The 20,876-nt window shown below is 43.0% G+C and overlaps 1 protein-coding gene across 1 annotated transcript in view; it reads left to right on the top strand.

Annotated features, from left to right (window-relative positions):
• Positions 1 to 20,876, top strand: part of TOPAZ1 (testis and ovary specific TOPAZ 1) — a 239,064-nt gene that overhangs the window by 77,153 nt on the left and 141,035 nt on the right. The window contains 2 exon segments of the mRNA XM_068236234.1: positions 10,119 to 10,240; positions 12,887 to 12,972. Of these exon segments, the coding sequence (XP_068092335.1) occupies positions 10,119 to 10,240; positions 12,887 to 12,972 (208 nt within the window).

Raw genomic sequence — 20,876 nt, 5'->3', positions numbered from 1 at the left:
TACATCCCCCGCGCATTGTTTACATCTGTCCTTCCCAGCAATCACTAACTGATCTTCGATCAGTAACCTCCTGTGTCTGCCTCTCATCAGATCAGGACTCAGTCTGCCCCGTGCGGGCTCCTGATCAACCCCCCACCCCCTCAAATCGCCCTCAGACTTCCCTCCCCCCCCCCCCCCTAATCAGCGTCCGAGTGCATTATATTTGACTGTGCTGTGATTGTATTCGATTGTGCTGTAATTGTATTACATTGTGCTGCTATTGTATTTGATTGTCCCGTGATCTGCTTCGATTGTCCCGTGATTGTTTGATTGCCTCAGACCCACTTCCCACCAACCCCAACCCCCACCCCTCATAACCTTCCGAGTGCATCAGATTTGATTGTGCGGTGATTGGATTCGATTGTGCTGTAATTGTATTTGATTATCCTGTGATCTGCTTCGATTGTCCCGTGATTGTTTGTCTTTGAGACCCCACTTCCCGCCACACAATTCATCAGCGAGCACCCGGAGAGCAGCTATGCCCAGCCTTTCCGGTGGAAACCAGTCCAAGTTTCCGAACTTAAAATCTTTTTGGCCCTTATCCTTCACTTGGGACTAATGAAACAGAATGTATTGCGGTCGTATTGGTCTACAAACCCAGTACATCATGTTCCCCCTGTACCCTGCTGCCATGTCCAGGACACGATTTGAGTCCATCCTGCGCTTCCTGCACTTCAATGACGACAAAACCTGTCATAAAAAGGACCACCCTGCTTATGACCGGCTCCACAAAATTCGGCCCCTCATAGACAACCTGTCAACAACATTTGCAGATGCTTATCCCCCTGAACAGAACATCTGCGTAGACGAGTCCCTCTTACGCTTTACCGGGCGCCTTGGCATCAAACAGTACATCCCAAGCAAGCGCGCCTGGTATGGGGTGAAACTGTATAAGCTCTGTGAAAGGGCCACATGCTATACATGTCGTTTTAGGGTCTATGAGGGAAAAGACTCAAAATTGGAGCTGGTCGGATGCCCTGACTACCTGGGGAGCAGTGGAAAGGTTGTGTGGGACTTGGTGTCACCCTTGTTCCAGAAGGGGTACCATCTTTATGTGGACAACTATTACACAAGTGTGGCCCTCTATCAGCACTTAAAGTTAGAAGGAATCCGATGCTGTGGCACTGCGCGGCCTAGTCGCCAGGGCTTCCCCCCAACGGCTCGTTACCACCAGACTTGAACGGGGGCTGACGACCTGCTCGCTGTGAAATGGAGGGACAAGAGGGACGTTTACTTTTTGTCCACCATTCACACAGACACGACAGTCCAAATTCAACGGGCAACAGGTCATTGAAAAGCCCCTTGTCATCCACGAATATAATGTCAACATGGGAGGGGTGGACTTCAATGACCAGAGGTTAGCGCCCTATTTAATTTTTCCGGAAAACAAGGCGCTGGTATAAGAAAGTGTCTTTTTTATCTGATTCAATTGGCAGTTTACAACAGCTTTGTTCTCTATAGTAAGGCTGGGAGAACTGGATCTTTCCTTCAATTTCAGGAACAGATCGTTCTGGACCTCCTGTATCCAGGAGGTGCCAGGCCCCCCCCTGCCAGATGCAACTAGCCGACTGCATGGAAGGGATTATGCCTATCAGCTTCCGAGTACCCCAGGTAAACGCATTCGAAGAAAACGTTGTCGTGTCTGCAGCAGTGCTAGAAGAAGGACTGACACCAGTATTTATTGTCCCAAATGTCCTGACCAACCTGGCCTATGCCTAGGGGAGTATTTTGAGAGGTACCACGAGCAGGTACACTATTAGAACCTAGGGAGCTCCAGACACAGGAGTAGGCACACACTCAGTGGTATTTCGCACATTGTCCCAGGGGGAGGAGAGGTAAGCTTGAAAACCAAACAAACAGGTAAGCATAAAATTTGGAAGAAGGATCGGTTTCCATGCTTGATATAGCTGATCTGTGCTGGGTTGGCGATATAAGACATCATGTTTGAATTTCCCGAGTGTGGACACCCCCGGTTTATATGTGATTTACTTTGGGCCTATGATGATACTTTAATGCCACACAGAGTCATCTATATTGGCAGGCATATTGCTGTATACTACAGGCATAATGCTGTATACTAAAGTTCTGAGGCCCAGTCACATAAGTTGGTGGCCCACCCTGAGTGCAGGGTGGCACGGGGTGTCTTTCTCCTGAGGTTATCACTGCCATTGATGTGGAGGAAGATCTGCCATTGATGTGGAGCAAGGTATGTTTGCCGTTCATTTTTCCTTTCAGCCCAAAGTGCACTACCCGTATACCCAATATAAGGAGTATAGCAGAAACTCCTAATACTGGCCATACATGTAATGATTGCAGAGACCCTAAAATGCCAGGACAGACTCCACAAATGACCCCATTTTGGAAAGAGGACACCCTAAAGTATTCTGAGATGCATGGTGAGTTCATAGAAGATTTTAGTTTTTGTCACAAGTTAGCAGAATTTTTTTATTTATTTATTTATTTTACAAAGTGTCATTTTCCGTTAAAGGGAAGGTCCAAGCAAAATAAAAAAAATGAGTTTCACTTACCTGGGGCTTCTACCAGCCCCATGCAGCCATCCTGTGCTCTCGTAGTCACTCACTGCTGCTCCAGTCCCCCGCTGGCAGCTTGCCGACCTCATTGCGTAAATTTTTACGCATTCCCGCTAGTGCAAAAAGATTAACACATACATTTTTACGCATTAGTAGTTCAATGCGTAAAAATTTACGCATAGAACAAGTAACGCGTAAAAATGTATGTGTTAATGTTCCTGCACTAGTGGGAATGCGTAAAAATGTACACAATGCGGCCCGCCGACCTCCGAGGTCGGCAAGCTGCCAGCGGGGGACTGGAGCAGCAGTGAGTGACTACGAGAGCACAGGATGGCTGCATGGGGCTGGTAGAAGCCCCAGGTAAGTGAAACTCATTTTTTTATTTTGCTTGGACCTTACCTTTAACTTGTGACAAAAAATAAAATTTTCAATGACCTCACCATTCCCCTCATGGAATACCTTGTTGTGTATTCTTTCCAAAATGGGGTCAATTGTGGGGTTTAACTGTTCTGGCAAGTGGGCGGGGTGCTAAATTTTGAGCACCCCTGTAAAGCCTAAAGGTACTCATTGGACTCTGGGCCTCTTAGCGCAGTTAGGGTGCAAAAAAGTGCCACACATGTGGTATTGCCGTACTCAGGAGAAGTGGTATAATGTATTTTGAGGTGTATTTATACATATACCCATGCTGGGTGGGAGAAATACCTCTGTAAATGACAATCTTTTGATTTTTTTTACACACAATTGTCCATTTACAGAGATATTTCTCCCACCCAGCATGGGTATGTGTAAAAATACACCCCAAAACACATTGTACTACTTCTCCCGAGTACGACGATACCACGTGTGGTACTTTTTTGCACCCTAACTGCGCTAAGGGGGCCAAAGTCCAATGAGTACCTTTAGGATTTCAAGGGTCATTTTGCAGCATTTGGTTTCGAGACTCCTCACGGTTTAGGGCTCCTAAAATGCCAGGGCAGTATAGGAACCCCACAAATGACCCCATTTTAGAAAGAAGACATACCAAGGTACTCTGTTAGGAGTATGGTGAGTTCATAGAAAATTTTATTTTTTGTCACAAGTTAGCGGAAATTGATTTGTATTGTTTTTTTTTCACAAAGTGTCACTTTCTGCTAATTTGTGACAAAAAATAAAATCTTCTATAAACTCACCATAGTCCTAACAGAACACCTTGGGGTGTCTTCTTTCTAAAATGGGGTCATTTGTGGGGTTCCTATACTGCCCTGGCATTTTAGGGGCCCTAAACCGTGAGGAGTAGTCTGGAAACCAAATGCCCGCTAAATGACCCTTGAAATCCTAAAGGTACTTATTGGACTTTGGGCCCCTTTGCGCAGTTAGGGTGCAAAAAAGTGCCACACATGTGGTATTGCAGTACTCGAGAGAAGTAGTACAATGTGTTTTGGGGTGTATTTTTACACATACCCATGCTGGGTGGGAGAAATATCTCTGTAAATGGACAATTGTGTGTAAAAAAATCAAAAGATTGTCATTTACAGAGATATTTCTCCCACCCAGCATCTGTATGTGTAAAAAATACACCCCAAAACACATTATACTACTTCTCCTGAGTACGGCAATACCACATGTGTGGCACTTTTTTGCAGCCTAACTGCGCTAAGGGGTCCAAAGTCCAATGAGCACCTTTAGGCTTTACAGGGGTGCTTACAATTAAGCACCCCCCAAAATGCCAGGACAGTAAACACACCCCACAAATGACCCCATTTTGGAAAGTAGACACTGCAAGGTATTCAGAGAGGGGCATGGTGAGTCCGTGGCAGATTTCATTTTTTTTTGTCGCAAGTTAGAAGAAATGGAATTTTTTTTTTTTTCCGGGTCACAGTGTCATTTTCCGCTAACTTGTGACAAAAAATATCTTCTATGAACTCACTATGCCTCTCAGTGAATACTTTGAGATGTCTTCTTTCCAAAATGGGGTCATTTGGGGGGGGGGGGGGTATTTATACTATCCTGGAATTCTAGCCCCTCATGAAACATGTCAGGTGGTCAAAAAAGTCAGAGAAGCTTCAAAATGGGAAAATTCACTTTTTGCACCATAGTTTGTAAACGCTATAACTTTTACCCAAACCAATCAACATAGGCTGAATGGGTTTTTTTTTTTTATCAAAAACATGTTTGTCCACATTTTTCGTTCTGCATGTATACAGAAATTTTACTTTATTTGAAAAATGTCAGCACAGAAAGTTAAAAAAAATCATTTTTTTGACAAAATTCATGTCTTTTTGATGAATATAATAAAAAGTAAAAATCGCAGCAGCAATCAAATAGCACCAAAAGAAAGCTTTTAGTGACAAGAAAAGGAGCCAAAATTCATTTAGGTGGTAGGTTGTAAGAGCGAGCAATAAACCGTGAAAGCTGCAGTGGTCTGAATGGAAAAAAGGGTCTGGTCCTTAAAGAAAACCTGAATTGAAAATTAAAAGTCAAAATAAGCATACACAAGTCATACTTACCTTCCATGTAGTCTACTCCTCAGTGTCTTTCTCCTGTCCCGCGTCCTGTTTGTTCACTGTGATCAAGGGAATTTTCCGTCCTCCATTTTGAAAATGGCCATTACCCATACCAGCTTTCTGGTCAGCACACAGTTAAACTGTAACATCGCCCACTTGAGCCATAGGGAAACATGGACATTACCTGGTACATCAGTTTTCCTCTCAGCTATAACTGACAGCAACTTATATTTTACTGACAGCAACTGATATATTTCAGATCTGACAAAATATTGTCAGAACTGGAAGGGATTATTGTCAGAAGAAAATGGTGAGCTTCTGAAAGGAACTGATGGCAAGGTAACTATGTAATGTTCATTTGAAGTTACCTCATGTGTTTATTTTAAATATTTTTACTCAGTACAGGTTCGCTTTAAGGGGGGTAAACCTACGGTCCTCAAGTGGTTAAATATACAGTGCTGCCAATAATTATTCATACCCCTGACTTAAAGTTACTTTTATTCAACCAGCAAGTAATTTTTTGGTGGGAAATGACATGGGTGTCTCCCAAAAGATAAGACGATGTAGAGAGAGAGGCATTATTGTGGAAAAAAACATTTCTCAGCTTTTATTTACATTTAAGCAGGTGGCTGGATTAGGCCTGAACGATTTATCGTTTTTTGATCGAAATCGCGATCACGGAAACGACGATTCCGTGATCGTGAAGGTGACGATTTCTCACGATTTCGCTGGCAACAGTGTATTAGTTCAGCCCAGCAGTCCATCTCCCACTTGCCGCTCTGTAGCGGCGGCTTGGTAGCTCTCACCAGCTCCTTCCTAGTGTCCGCCTCTACCCCCTACGTCATCAGTGTCTTAATTTCTCCCTCTGCCTTGCATAGCACGCCATCCGTGGGCGGGCGGCTGCGGCAGGCACTCACTCACGCTCCGCCCAGCCCAGCACATCATCAGCTGGGCGGGCGGTGGACCCCGCGTACAGGTACTCGTTCTTTTCCTCCGCCTTGCCTAGCGAGTCATCGGTTGGGCGGGCGGCCGCGGCAGGCTCTCACTCGCTCTCGTTCCGCCCAGCCTAGTACATCATAATCAGCTGGGCGGGCAGCATACTCCGCCCAAAGGCTCTCGCTCTGTAACTGGGCAGGCGACAGGGCGGTCACTAAAGAGTTTGGCAAGGCAGTGCACGAATACACACACACACACACACACACACTTTAAAGTATAGAGTTTGCCATAACTACTTCCTGTGGCAATGCATTCCACATCTTAATCACTCTTACTGTAAAGAACCCTTTCCTAAATAAATGGCTAAAACGTTTTTCCTCCATGCGCAGATCATGTCCTCTAGTCCTTTGAGAAGGCCTAGGGACAAAAAGCTCATCCGCCAAGCTTTTATATTGCCCTCTGATGTATTTATATATGTTAATTACATCCCCTCTAAGGCGTCTTTTCTCTAGACTAAATAAACCCAGTCTATCTAACATTTCTTGGTGAGACCTTCCGTCCCACGTATCAATTTTGTTGCTAGTCTCTGCACCTGCTCTAAGACTGCAATATTTTTCCAGTAGCGTGGTGCCCAGAACTGAATTCCATATTCCAGATGTGGCCTTACTAGAGATAGAGACTTTGTACAGATGAGCATTTGCAAAGGCCAAGCGAGCTTTTTGTGTGCCTTATCAGGAAAAGTGGTGTCCTCCTTGGTCTGTATCAGTGGAAACCAGCAGTGTGCAGTGTCCGTTGGATTGTTTGCCTTGAGACATTGCAACCAGCAGAGCCCAGAATCACCAGGATGGCCTTGGTGGTGATGCTTGGATTCTTTTTCACCTCTCTCACTATCCTCCTGGCCAGCACAGGTGTCACTTTTGGCTTCCGACCACGTCCTCTGAGATTTTCCATAGTGTAGAACATCTTGTATTTTTGAATAATACTTTGCACTGTAGTCACTAGAACTTGAAAACTGTTAGAAATGGCCTTGTAGCCCTTTCCTGACTTGCGTGCAGCCACAGGTCCTCGCTGCTCCTTTGTCTTAGCCATGACTGTCCACAAACCAACTGCAGAGAACTGCTGTTTTTCACCTGTTGAGTTGATTAAAACAGCTGTTCCCAATTAATCATGGTAATTAGGATGCTTTAGAACAATTTTTTATTATTATTTAGTATTTATATAGCGCCGACATATTACGCAGCGCTGTACAGTGTATATATATGTATCTTGTCACTAACTGTCCCTCAAAGGAGCTCACAATCTAATCCCTACCATTGCCATATGTCTATATTATGTAGTGTAAGTACTGTAGTCTAGGGCCAATTTTAGGGGGAGCCAATTAACTTATCCGTATGTTTTTGGAATGTGGGAGGAAACCGGAGTGCCCGGAGGAAACCCACGCAGACATGGAGAGAACATACAAACTCTTTGCAGATAGTGCCCTGGCTGGGATTCGAACCAGGGACCCAGCGCTGCAAGGCGAGAGAGCTAACCACTACGCCACCGTGCTGCCATTTAGACTATTAAACATGGTATAGAACTTCGGATTTTTCCACAGGCTGTGACAGTTTGTGAAGGAGATGAATAATTTTGGACTGGACACTTTTTGCTCAAATGTAAATAAAAGCTGAGAAATGTATTTTTTTCCACAATAATGCCTCTTGTACATCGTCTTACTATCTTTTGGGAGACGCCTATGTCATTTCTCATCAAAAAATGCCTTGCTGGTTAAATAAAAGTAACTTTAAAGTGAACCTTAAGTCAGAAAAAAAGAGTTTTACTCACCTGGGGCTTCTACCAGCCCCCTGCAGCAGTCCTGTACCCTCGCAGCCACTCACTAATCCTCTGGTCCCCCGCTGCCAGCTAGTTTCGTTTTTGCAGACAGGCCCGTCAGGACTGGCCACGTGCAGCTTTTTCCGCATTCCCGACTGTAATTAGCGCTATTGCGGGCCGCAACGCGTACAAGAATACGCGTTGCCGCATATCTATGCGTTCGTAATGCGGCAACCTGTATTTTTGTATGCGTTGCGGCCCGCAATAGCGCTAGTTAGTCAGGAATGCGGAAAAAGCTACGCGTGGCCAGTCCTGACGGGCCTGTCTGCAAAAACGAAACTAGCTGGCAGCGGGGGACCAGAGGATTAGTGAGTGGCTGCGAGGGCACAGGACTGCTGCAGGGGGCTGGTAGAAGCCCCAGGTGAGTCAAACTTTTCTGGCTTAAGTGTCTCTTTAAAGAGACACTGAAGCGAAAAAAAAGATGATATTATGATTTGTATGTGTAGCACAGCTAAGAAATAAAACATTAAGATCAGATACATCAGTCTAATAGTTTCCAGTACAGGAAGAGTTGAGAAACTCCAGTTGTATGCAAACAAGCCATTAAGCTCTCCGACTAAGTTAGTCGTGGAGAGGGCTGTTATCTGACTTTTTTTATCTCAACTTTTCCTGGACTATTTACTTTTCCTCTGCTAGAGGAGAGGTCATTACTTCAGACTGCTCTGAAAGACTCATTTTGAATGCTGAGTGTTGTGTAATGTGCACATATTATAGAATGATGCAATGTTAGAAAAAACACTATATACCTAAAAATAAAAGTATGAGAATATTTTCTTTGCTGCTAATCTTCTAGTAATTATTCATAGTACACAACCAATTCACTATATCATATTTTTTTTTCCGCTTCAGCGTCTCTATAAGTCAAAATTTGCCATGGGTATGGATAATTATGGACAGCACTGTACCTACCACAAGGTTGTCCTCTAGTGATCTTCGTGGTCAACCCCCATTTATGGCCTACAACTATTTCAAGCCCAGGCCTCTTTCAAGCATCTGTCGTTTCCTAAACGGACACTACTGAAAGGATAAATGTACTTGAACAGCTAAGTCGAATTACCTGTGTACCCACACAAAGTGCATACACAAAAAAATAAATTGTACCACCTACCTAGGGTGTCTGCTGACAGAATTGTGTACGTGTAGGCATAACTATAGTTTTGCTTTAAAGAAGAATTCTACAATACCCTGAGTGCCCTGAGTCAATATAATATGTTAACATTTCAGAAATCCTTTATCCTTCTACGTGTGTTGGGCTCAGTTTGTGTTGGGTATGAGATTATTGTGTACTATGCAAGAATTGCTTTTTTCTAAAATATCTGCAAAGTCCCCCCCCCCCCAACTTAGGCTAAAACTGCGTCACATGAGTATTCACTGCCAGTACTTGCAGGTACCAAAATGTTGCGGTCAGGTGATTTAACGCCACTAATTAATTGTATGTAGCAGGTGTGAGGCTCGTCCTAATAAAAAACAAAACTAGGGATGGTCAATGATATGCAAATAGTTCTAAGTTAAAGGACTTCCGAGGTGAGTAAATACATTTAGTTTTACTTTTTTACTTACCTGGAGCTTCTTCCCGCCCCTAAAACTCATTTGGGTCCCTCGCTGCTCTGGTCTTCTCCTGGGTCCCACTGGCAGCCTCTGAAGGATCGCTTAGCTCGATGGGTCGGCGTCTTCTACGTCAGCATGCGCTCACACCATCGGGAGCGTACAGCACTGCGGTGGCACAGTACGCTCCCGGTGATGTGAGCGCACTCTTGAACAGGGAGGGGGCATGCGCTGAAGTCTGACCCTCGGGGGGGGTTAGTGATCCGTCAGAGACAGCCAGTGTGACCCAGGAGAAGACTGGCGCTGTGGTGAGGGACACAAATGATTTCTAGGGGCTGGAATTGCCAGGTAAGTAAACCTAAATTTATTCACCCTGGAAGTCATTTAATTCAGGATTATGTATATTCTGTAGTAAATTTATTTAGCTTGAAAATAGTCTGATCAAGGTGGATTTTGATTGGTAAATTTTCAGGCCATTTGCTTACAAAATTTGAGTAAGTCTTCAGTAATTCATAATCATGTGCATCTCACTGACCATCCCTAGACAAAATGTGAGCATGACAGCAAAAGCAATTTGTATTTCTTAAAGTAAGAAATAATAATACCCCCACCTTTCTCAAATTTTCAGGCTTCCTTTGGAAGTTTACTTGTCTGCAGGTCTGTTTGAATTGGTTTAGCTCTACTTTTATTTTCACCCGTTTCCTTGTTTCAGCTCATCTTTTCCAGAAGTCTTACCCATCAAACTCGCACCTGCACCTCTGCGTCCTCCCTTAAATTCTCAGATAGAATTGCCAATAAATGAAAAATGCCTTCCATGGATGCATGAGAAAAACGGTAAACTGGTTTTAACTTACCCAATTTCAAAGTTTCCTGTTTTATTTACCATACGTACTCCATTAACAATGATTGTCTTGTTGCAGTAGCATCTGCCAAGGGTCGGATACATTGGGCAACAACTGAAGTTAGTTTTTGAATGTGATGTATTGGAAATAGGAAAAATTGAAAAACAGTAATCTGAGCCACTTTGACAATGACCAAATCATGGAAACTAGACTACTGGATGAGGCCATTCCCAAACCAGATGGCTTTTTGTGGTGTTCCCAGTATGCAGTGGTTAGTAACTACCAAAAATGGTCCATGTAAGGACAATTGGCGAACAGTAACAGGTCTGGGGTCCTCAAGGCTCATTGATGTTCATAGGTTGCAAATGCTAACCTATCTGATCTAATCCCACAGAACAGCTACTGCAGCACAAGAAAGCCAATTTTTGGCTATGAGAGATAAGTGCCAAAATGTTCTATGCGTTGCAGCTTGCCGCATATAGGTTTGTGTAGCCGTAGATCAGAGTACTAATGCTGTCTATTGTGCATGACTGAAGGTACTTACAATGGGCATGTGACCATGGAGAAAGCTGCACTGATCTGATGAATCTTGATTTCAGATACCAAGTACTGCAGGTGTGAATAGTGATTACTAAAGTGGTTTTATGTGGCTGCCTGTCTTGAATTGAAAATTCCTTTTCTGAATTTAATCCTACTATTGTTTTCTGGTTTTCTTCTGCGTTATGGTTGAGCTCTACATATCTAACTAGTGATATGCCAACAGACAGAATGGTCTCAATTCACTAAGTAGTTTAGACTAGTCTACTGATGGTTTGGTGTAAATCCATTGCATCAAGAGGGAATTCACTAATAATTACTGAATGTTTTAGACCTGTAATCAGGTCGTTAAAGCAGGGGAAATGATCAAAAGATGTTAATGATTTCACCGCAAGAAGTTATTCCTGGAAAAGAATTAAAGGGGCACTATGGCAAAAAATTGTAAAATGTAAAATATGTGCAAACATAAACAAATCAGTACTTTTTTTTTCCAGAGTAAAATGAGCCATAAATTACTTTTCTTCTATGTTGCTGTCACTTACAGTAGGTAGTAGAAATTTGACAGAAGTGACAGGTTTTGGACTAGTCCATCTCTTCATAGCGGATTCTCAGCAAGGCTCTTAATTTTTATAAAGATATTCCCTAAAAAGGATTTAAATGATGATGCTGGCCAGCTTCCCTGCTCGCTACATAGTTTTTTGGCAGTTGGACAGATCAACCGCCATTCACTATGTGCTTTTGAAAATAAAAGAATCCCTGAAAATCCCCTATGAAGAGAGGAACTAGTCCAAAACCTGTCGCTTCTGTCAGATTTCTACTACCTACTGTAAGTGACAGCAACATAGCAGAAAAGTAATTTGTGGCTCATTTTATTCTGGGAAAAAATGTTTATTTATATATGTTTGCACATATTTTAAATTCTAAAATTTTTTACCATAGTGCCCCTTTAAATGTGTTTCTTTGTTCTAATTCTCTGCACAAACACACATGCCATACTGAATGAAGATTGTAATTTGTCGTTCTGAGCTTTTCCCGTCTTATAGATAATGTATTTCAGACTAGAACCCAGTGCGGTTCTTAAAGCAGAAATACCGAGAGCCCAGTATAGTGTAGTATGTACAGGATCAAAGATGAAGAAATGACGAGTAAGTATTATACTTACAAACGTGGGTTACCACTTAGGCAACCACTGTATAGGCAGGTGGGGAGATTAGACCTGTCCCCACTCAGGATTAAGATGTCGCTCTCTGAAGAAGAAGAAAAAGGGTTTATCACTCTTCCACCGAGGGTGGAATTCTTAGCAAGTGGATGTACAGAGGCGCCAAAAGGATAAAATATGATGAAATGTTTAAAATATTCGAGTGGTGGCGGTGCACCGACCACTCAGAAACAGACTTGATGCTGTTGTAAACAACAAAGGCAATTTATTTACATACTCCACGAACAATAACTGCAACGCGTTTCACGGGCACAATCCCGCTTCATCAGGCATTAAACAACGGGAGTATCATACAACTGCATACAACTCCGAGACACGCTTGGCACCTCTGTCTGAGGTGCCAAGCGTGTCTCGGACCTGCAGTTGTATGATACTCCCGTTGTTTAATGCCTGATGAAGCGGGATTGTGCCCGTGAAACGCGTTGCAGTTATTGTTCGTGGAGTATGTAACTAAATTGCCTTTGTTTACAACAGCATCAAGTCTGTTTCTGAGTGGTCGGTGCACCACCACCACTCGAATATTTTAAACATTTTATCATATTTTATCCTTTTGGAACCAGTGCGGTTCTTGGTACCAATGAGTCCTAGTGGGTGAAGTACTAAAAGAAAAATGCAGTAAAATGTACATGCAGAAAAGATTCCCTTTAAATTCCCATGTACTTGTATTATATCTGGATGTATGAAACACAATTAAACTCTAGTGCTTTTGACTGTGAATCTCCCAACTCTTCCCTATAAACCTAGCTGAACCTCAGCGGTCACAGATTTTTCAGCTTCCCTCTAATGGAAAAATATTCTGTTAATAATAGTATTACGCAAGTGCTGTGATTTTGTATTATTTGTAGTAAAAATAATCAAATCCTGTAATTATACATGATCAAGATTTCCAGGGCAGTGTACAAGTATTCAAGCCTCCGCCAGATGGTATGGGTCAAAACAGAGGGATGTGGCACCGTGACAACACCTTTGTGAGTACTATGGTAGTTTTACATTTATGACCCAAATGTGGTATAGTAAACAGTGTTTGGTAGGTTGTTACCTATGTTGCCTCTAGTGGTGCGTATGTGCGATGATCCTGTTAAAGAGACACTGAAGCGAAAAAAAAATTATGATATTATGATTTGTATGTGTAGCACAGCTAAGAAATAAAACATTAAGATCAGATACATCAGTGTAATTGTTTCCAGTACAGGAAGAGTTGAGAAACTCCAGTTGTTATCTCTATGCAAAAAAGCCATTAATCTCTACGACTTTCAAAGTAGTGGAGAGGGCTGTTATCTGACTTTTATTATCTCAACTGTAAGTAAACAGTTTTCTTTTTATCTGCTAGAGGAGAGGTCATTAGTTCAGACTGCTCTGAAAGACTCATTTTGAATGCTGAGTGTTGTGTAATCTGCACATATTAGAGAATGATGCAATGTTAGAAAAAACACTATATACCTGAAAATAAAAATATGAGAATATTTTCTTTGCTGCTAATCTTCTAGTAATTATTCATAGTACACAACCAATTCATTATATCATATATTTTTTATCGCTTCAGTGTCTCTTTAAATGTTCATATTTCTCCTGTTACATTCTGCAGAATGTAGAATGTCCTGCTTATAATGGGCAACATCTGTGAATCACACAATTAGTAAACTGAGGTATACTGCTCTGTATGGACAAGTTATCGTATTTTCCGCCGTATATGACGCACTTTCTCTCTCCAAAGCATGTGGAGAAAAAGTCCCTATGTCTTATACGACAAAGGCAGGTAATCCCCGTCTTACGATCGCCTGCCGATACGAACAGCCAACCCGCAGCCATATCGAGAATTTTGCGGCTAGTCTGATGCAAGAGAAGTGCGCCCTCTACGTACCTCTCCAGCAGGCGCTGGAGAGGAAAGTAGAGGGCGCACTTCTCTTGCATCAGACTAGCCGAAGTTACAGGACCCGGTATCGGCGATACAGAAGACAGAGGGCGGTGGTGTGGGAGCGATCCATGCGCATGGGGCTGGAGGAAGCCCCAGGTATGTATACAACTTTTATTTTAAATCGTCTATGGTACACTTTAAATGGAAAGATAACATTTAAAGTGTTAATCCCATTTCCCTAGAACTCTACATCTCAAACTCATGTTTAGGCATCTAATGCTGGGAATACATTATGAAATTTTTTAGCAGATTTACAGTACAATCATTTTTCCGATCAATTTTCTTTCACTTCTATAAGAAATCGATCTGAAAAATAAAAAAACAGATTGGACATGTTAGAAATTATCTATCGAACCTTCTATCTGCCAAAAAAATCTTGTGGTATATTCCCAGCATAAGGGTATTGTGTACCTGGAACAAATTGTACAAGTTGAAAAGATGTTCCTGTTTGAGGTACTATCAACTTGGATTAACCGCTTCCTACAAAATAGACGTTTATTAACGTGTCATTTGTGTACTAATAGTGTAAATAGGGCTTTTGTAAAAGTCCAACTATTCCATTAGGCCACGCACGCTGCAGGTGCTTGCACGCATGCATGACTTCCATTAGGCCACGCACGCTGCAGGTGCTTGCACGCATGCATGACTTCCATTAGGCCACGCACGCTGCAGGTGCTTGCACGCATGCATGAAAACCCTTCAGCCTATGGCATAAATGACGTCTTCGTACCCTTTTAGATGTGCAATTACAGAATGCCTTTAAAGCACAGTTTAAAAAATGCAACCCTCTCTACCTAAACATCTAGGGTGATAGCAGAGATCAATGGAGGTCAAACTAGTCACCTGGTTGAGAGGTTCTATTCAGTTATTTTGCAACATATGGTTGTAAAATAATGCACCTTCAAGAGTAAAATTAGATGCAGTTAGGCTGAAATAAACACTGGGATCATATAGTGCTTATATTTAGAGGCAGTTCAATAAAGGCCTCACCTAACTACATTGTACATCAAACATACATTACGTCTGTCACATTTGGCAGATATAACACAAGTTCTTCTGAAAGCCCAAAATGTTAGACTGCAAGCCCCCTTTTTTAGCATTCGGTATGGGAGTGCCCTTCTGTCAAGGGTTATTGGAAGCAAATAGTCCAATTCCTCTATAACAAAATGGAATGCCCAGCAGCACTGGACCTTACTGTATGTATCCTTGAGTTAATTACCAATGAGTCATTAAACAAAAACACCAAGGTGTTTCTCCCATCGTCCTCCAGGATGGCTGCTGCTGAGACATTGCTTGTCCCCTCCCCAAACGGAAACACCTGTAAGAGTACTCAATTTACAGTAAATGAACCCGCCTTTATATAAGGACTCCTCCTCCCTAACCAACTCAGTTTTTGTTTGTTTCCCATCACCTGAGGATAGGAGACATTTCTTGTTTTAAGGCATAGTTTGTTCTGGGACGCCTATGTTGTTAGGCATGGTTTTTCCTGGATGGCGGTGGAAACTCTGAGTAGGATGCCCCAGTTTTAACCTGTGTGCGGTGGGGGCGGAAGGTTACCTGGCCGCAGGTTGTCCGAAAAGGATAGCCGGCATTACCGCCTTCTTGCCGCGTCCATGTGTTACAGAGCAGCTAGAGATGTCAGAAGTTATGACATACAATCTCCTGGTCCCGCACGTGTCACTTCTGCTAGTTGCTGATTGGCCAATGAGGACAGGAAGTGGGGCGGTGTCTTCAAAAGCCAAGAGAGGCGCGGATTCCGCGCTCTCTACACTTGGGACGCCAGCGGCGCTGCCATGGAGCAGAAGTGAGAGAACTCCTCCGCAACAGCAGCCTCTGATGCCCGACCGAGACTCTCTCTTGGGGGAATTGGCACAGGTACATATATGAGAAAACGATTGCTACCTATAAATACCTCTAGCAAAAATGTTTTGTTCTGAGCGGTCACTCTTCTTTCACGGTTTTGCCAAACTTTGAGATGCCAAAAGTGTAACATTAGATTACATGAACAACAAGGATCGTTGCACTCCCACAGCTGCTGAGTTTATTTTTTGAAATGTGGGTCCTCTTGGCAGCACTGCGCATGCACGAAATCCCTGGGCCAGAAGCGTTGGTTGGGAGGCTGATGCCGGTGAGAAATGGAACTGCTCCTGACGTTCTCCACCATGCTGGGAAGATGGGATCACAGACTATATGGTGATGGTGCATTTTTGCAGGAATATACACTCATATGGTTCAGATTGGAGTGTGATTTCCCCTGTGTTTTACCTTTTTCCATTTCCCTCTATAACCTAGCAAGCTAAAAGTGCATGCAAAGCAGGGGAGGTATCGGATAGGGTTTGGAGAAGCTAATATCTTAGAAATGTTGCTATTGCAACATTGGGCTTCCCCAGCATTATAACAAGAGGATTTATCAAGCCTGCACTAAATCTGTGGTAACGGTAGTGATTGACAATTTACATAAACAGCTAATGGAAACTTTCAGGGTAATGAGGAATCCCTGAGCAGTTTCAGGGAGTCATTGGTTTCCCATTTTGATTGTCAGGCTTGCAGTAAACCTATGCTATCTGTAGAGACTGATGATTGTTTGCAGGAATGTGCACTTACATGATTGATTGATTGTGATTTTTCCCTTGTATGGTTTATACTTTCCCTTATCCTCTGTGTCCATGCAATTTAGCAGTGGGTGCAAAGCAGGAGTGAAGGTGAATTATTGCCATTGCGGCAATATGTTTCCCCAGGGTTATAATAAGATGATTTGTCAAGCCTGAACTGGAGCGATGGTGATTGACAATCTATGTAAAGGAGTAAGGCCTGGTGCACACCAAAAAACGCTAGCAGATCCGCAAAATGCTAGCAGATTTTGAAACGCTTTTTCTTCTTTTTCTGTAGCGTTTCAGCTAGCATTTTGCGGTTTTGTGAAGCGTTTTTGGTGTAGTAGATTTCATGCATTGTTACAGTAAAGCTGTTACTGAACAGCTACTGTAACAAAAACTGCCTGGCAAACCGCTCTGAAGTGCCGTTTTTCAGAGCGGTTTGCGTTTTTCCTTTAACATTGAGGCAGAAACGCATCCGCAATCCAAAATCTGCAGCAGCCCGGGAGTATGCGTTTCTGCAAAACGCCTCCCGCTCTGGTGTGCACCAGCCCATTGAAATACATTACCCTAGCGGATCCGCACCCGCAAGCGGATCGCAAAGCGCAGCAGAACCGCTCTGGTGTGCACTAGGCCTAATAGAACTTTTTAGGAAGTGAATCTCTAGATAGTTTCAAGGAGTTCCTTTTTTCAAACTTGTTTCAGATCGGTTTTGCATTTGCATTGGTTTCAGATCTGTTTTGCATTTGCACTGGTTTCAGAGCTGTTTTGCATTTGCATTGGTTTCAGAGCTGTTTTGCATTGATGTCAGATCTGTTAGCTTTGGTCTCAGATCTATTTGGCATTTGTTTAGATCTATTTTGCTTTGTTTCAGATGTATTTTGCTTTGTTTCAAATCTATTTTGCATTTGTTTTAGATCTATTTTGCTTTTGCATTTGTTTCAAATCTGTTTTGCATTTGCTTTGGTTTTAGACCTGTCTAGCATGTGTTTTGGTTTCAGATCTGTTTACTTATGCATTGGTCTCACATCTGTTTAGCTTATGCATTGGTCTCAGATCTGTTTAGCTTATGCATTGGTCTCAGATCTGTTTAGCTTATGCATTGGTCTCAGATCTGTTTAGCTTATGCATTGGTCTCAGATCTGTTTAGCTTATGCATTGGTCTCAGATCTGTTTTGCTTATGCATTGGTCTCGGATCTCTCTTGCATTGGTTTCAGATCTCTTTTGCATTGGTTTCAGATCTGTTTTGCATTTGCTTCAGATCAGTTTTGCTTTGGCATTTGTTTCAGATCCGTTTTGCTTTGGCGTTTGTTTCAGATCTGTTTTGCTTTGGCGTTTGTCTCAGATCTGTTTTGCTTTGGCGTTTGTCTCAGATCTGTTTTGCTTTGGCGTTTGTCTCAGATCTGTTTCGCATGTGTTGCAGATCTGTTTTGCTTTTGATACGAAGGTGGAGGATTTCTGCTCTCTCCACCCATCGGTGTCAGGGAACAGATTGGATGCGTTATCAGTGAACTGGCTGAGCGGTCTCCTCTACGCATTTCCACCATTCAACCTCATCCCCAAGGTCCTGAGAAAGATGGAGGTCGAAGGGCAACAGTGATATTCATAGGTCCCTGGTGGCCGAGAAGGGCATGGTTCCCTATCTGCTGTCTCTAGTCCTGAAAGGCCCATGGCATCTGGACAAAGGGAAGACCTGTTAGCTCAGGGGTCAAATGTTCATCCAAATCTCCAGAGGTTGAAATTGACAGCCTGGGTATTGAGGAAAGAATCCTGGTAAGACGGGTTTTATAAGGAGGTGGCATCCACTTTAGTTAACTGCAGAAAGATTTCCACAAGGAGGAAATATACATAAACTCGGAACGCATATTCTTCCTGGAAGGAAAGGAATAATATACAGACGGATGACCTTAAAGTGCACCTAAAGTCAAATGAAAAAAACGAGATTTACTTACCTGGGGCTTCCCTCAGCCCTCTGCAGCCGATCGGTGCCCTCGCAGCTCCGCTCCGATGGTCTAGGACCCGCCGGCGAACACTTCCGGTTTGGCCGTCACCGGCCGACAGGCATGGGAACGCGAGTGATTCTTCGCGTTCCCAGCCTGTATATCGCCCCCTATGCTGCTATTGCGGCCTCCTGGGAACGCGAAGAATCACTCGCGTTCCCATGCCTGTTGATTTATCCTTAGGGGATACTGTAGGGAGGTCAGGGGGAAAATGAGTTGGTTACCCGGGGCTTTTAATGGTCCCCCGCACACATCCTGTGCCCGCGCAACCACTCACCGATGCTCCGGCCCCGCCTCCTGTTCACTTCTGGAATTTCAGACTTTGAAGTCTGAAAACCGCTGCGCCTGCGTTGCCGTGTCCTCACTCCCGCCGATGTCACCAGGAAAGCACGCCGCAGGCACAGACCATACTGGGCCTGTGCAGTATTCTCCTGGTGACATCAGCGGGAGTGAGGACACGGCAACGCAGGAGCAGTGTTTTTCAGACTTCAAAGTCTGAAATTCCAGAAGTGAGCAGGAGGCGGGGCCAGAGCATCGGTGAGTGGTTGCGCGGGCACAGGATGTCTGCGGGGGACCATTAGAAGCCCCGGGTAACTTCAACTCATTTTCCCCTGATCCCCCTACAGTGTCCCTTTAAAGAATCTAACATTAAAGGTAGCCTTCCTGGTAGCAATAACGTCAGCTAGAAGAATTTGGGATATTCAGGCATTATCCATTAAGGACCTTTATATAGTTAGTCATTCAGATAGAATTGTGTTCAGACCTGACCTAGCATATCTTCCAAAGGTATCTTTAGCTTTTCATCATTCACAGAAGATTGTTTTACCGTTTTTTCTCCCAATCCGCAGGATGTTAGAGAAGCAGTGTAACAGATTAATGTGAGAAGAGCTATCATAGCTTATTTAGAAAGGACAGTTCAGTGGATAAGATCTAGCTATTTATTTGTATCATATATGGGAGCTTTAAAGGGATTGCAGGCATCAAAAAGCACCATAGCTAGATGGGTTAAGGAGCTAATAGGATGGGCTTACAGGGAATCGCAGGAAGTAGTCCATACTAGAATTACGAAACATTCTACTCTATCCTTGGTAGCCTCTTTGGCAGAGAGGTCGGCAGCAAGACTGGAACAGATATATAAAGCAGCTACCTGGTCGTCACACACAACTTGTGAAACACTACAGAGTTGAACTACTGTTAAGCCAGGATCAGAGTTTTTGAAAGAAAGTATTACAAGCCATCATCCCTCCTTAAGGAAAATTTCTCGCTGGTCTCAGCAGCAGCCATCCTAGAGGACAATGGGAGAAAGTCCCACCTGTAGCCGTGTTTCGGCGAGTCCTCCAGGATGGCTGGCGAGTTCCCATCCCTACTGTAATATATTTGCTAAGTTTGATTTATGTTAAAGGTGATGTACTTTTAATAACTGAGTTGGTGAGGGAGGAGGAGTCCTTATATAAGGGCGGGTTCATTTAAATTGATTACTCTTACAGGTGTTTCCCTTTGGGGAGGGGACAAGCAATGTCTCAGCAGCAGCCATCCTGGAGGACTCGCCGAAACACGGCTACAGGTAAGCAGCTGGGACTTTCTACAAGCACTGTTTTACAGCAGACAAGAGATTGCACAGAAATAGCTCTTCTTTGAGCCCCAAGCTATAAAAATTGGACTAAAAGAATGGATTATAGCTTCCTGTATAAAAGTATCGATATACACAGACAGGAACTCCTATCCAATCTCCACTAAATCTAAGACAATTGGATTGAAAGAGAAGTGTCATGCACATTTTATTTATAATGAACACCTGATGATTTCCTTTGCATATCAACACTTCATGCTTTTCAAAAATTGCCCCTTTATGTATGCTAGTTCGTTAAAAATTGCCCATTAGCACCAACTGTTTAGCTCTCATTTTTGGAGCTGTTCCTTAATTCCAAAAAATTACAAATAATTGAATGATCTTAATTCTGTATTTACTTGAAATGGTTGTGAATATATTTTACTCTTCAATTGCCCTAATTGCGTCTTATGAATGTAAATGTATGAATAGACAAAGTGTGCTTGTAGATGTTGTATATTGTTGCACAAGTTCAATAAACTTTTTTTGGTGTAAAAGTGTTGGTGTACTTATTATATTTTAAAGGGGCACTGGCGAAAATTTTTAAAATCTGTACAAACAAATAAGTACGTTTTTTTCCAGAGTAAAATGAGTGATAAATTACTTTTTTCCTATGTTGCTGTCACTTACAGTAGGTAGTAGAAATCTAACAGAAGCGACAGGTTTTGGACTAGTCCATCTCTTCATGGAAGGATTCTCTGGGATTTATTTATGATCAAAAGCAATTAGTGAATGGCAGTTGCTCTGTCCAACTGC

The sequence above is a fragment of the Hyperolius riggenbachi genome, chromosome 5, assembly GCF_040937935.1.
Source record: "Hyperolius riggenbachi isolate aHypRig1 chromosome 5, aHypRig1.pri, whole genome shotgun sequence".
In the NCBI taxonomy this organism is placed as follows: Eukaryota; Metazoa; Chordata; class Amphibia; order Anura; family Hyperoliidae; genus Hyperolius; species Hyperolius riggenbachi.
Note: the sequence above shows the minus strand (reverse complement) of the source record. Positions and strands in the feature narration are given on the sequence as shown.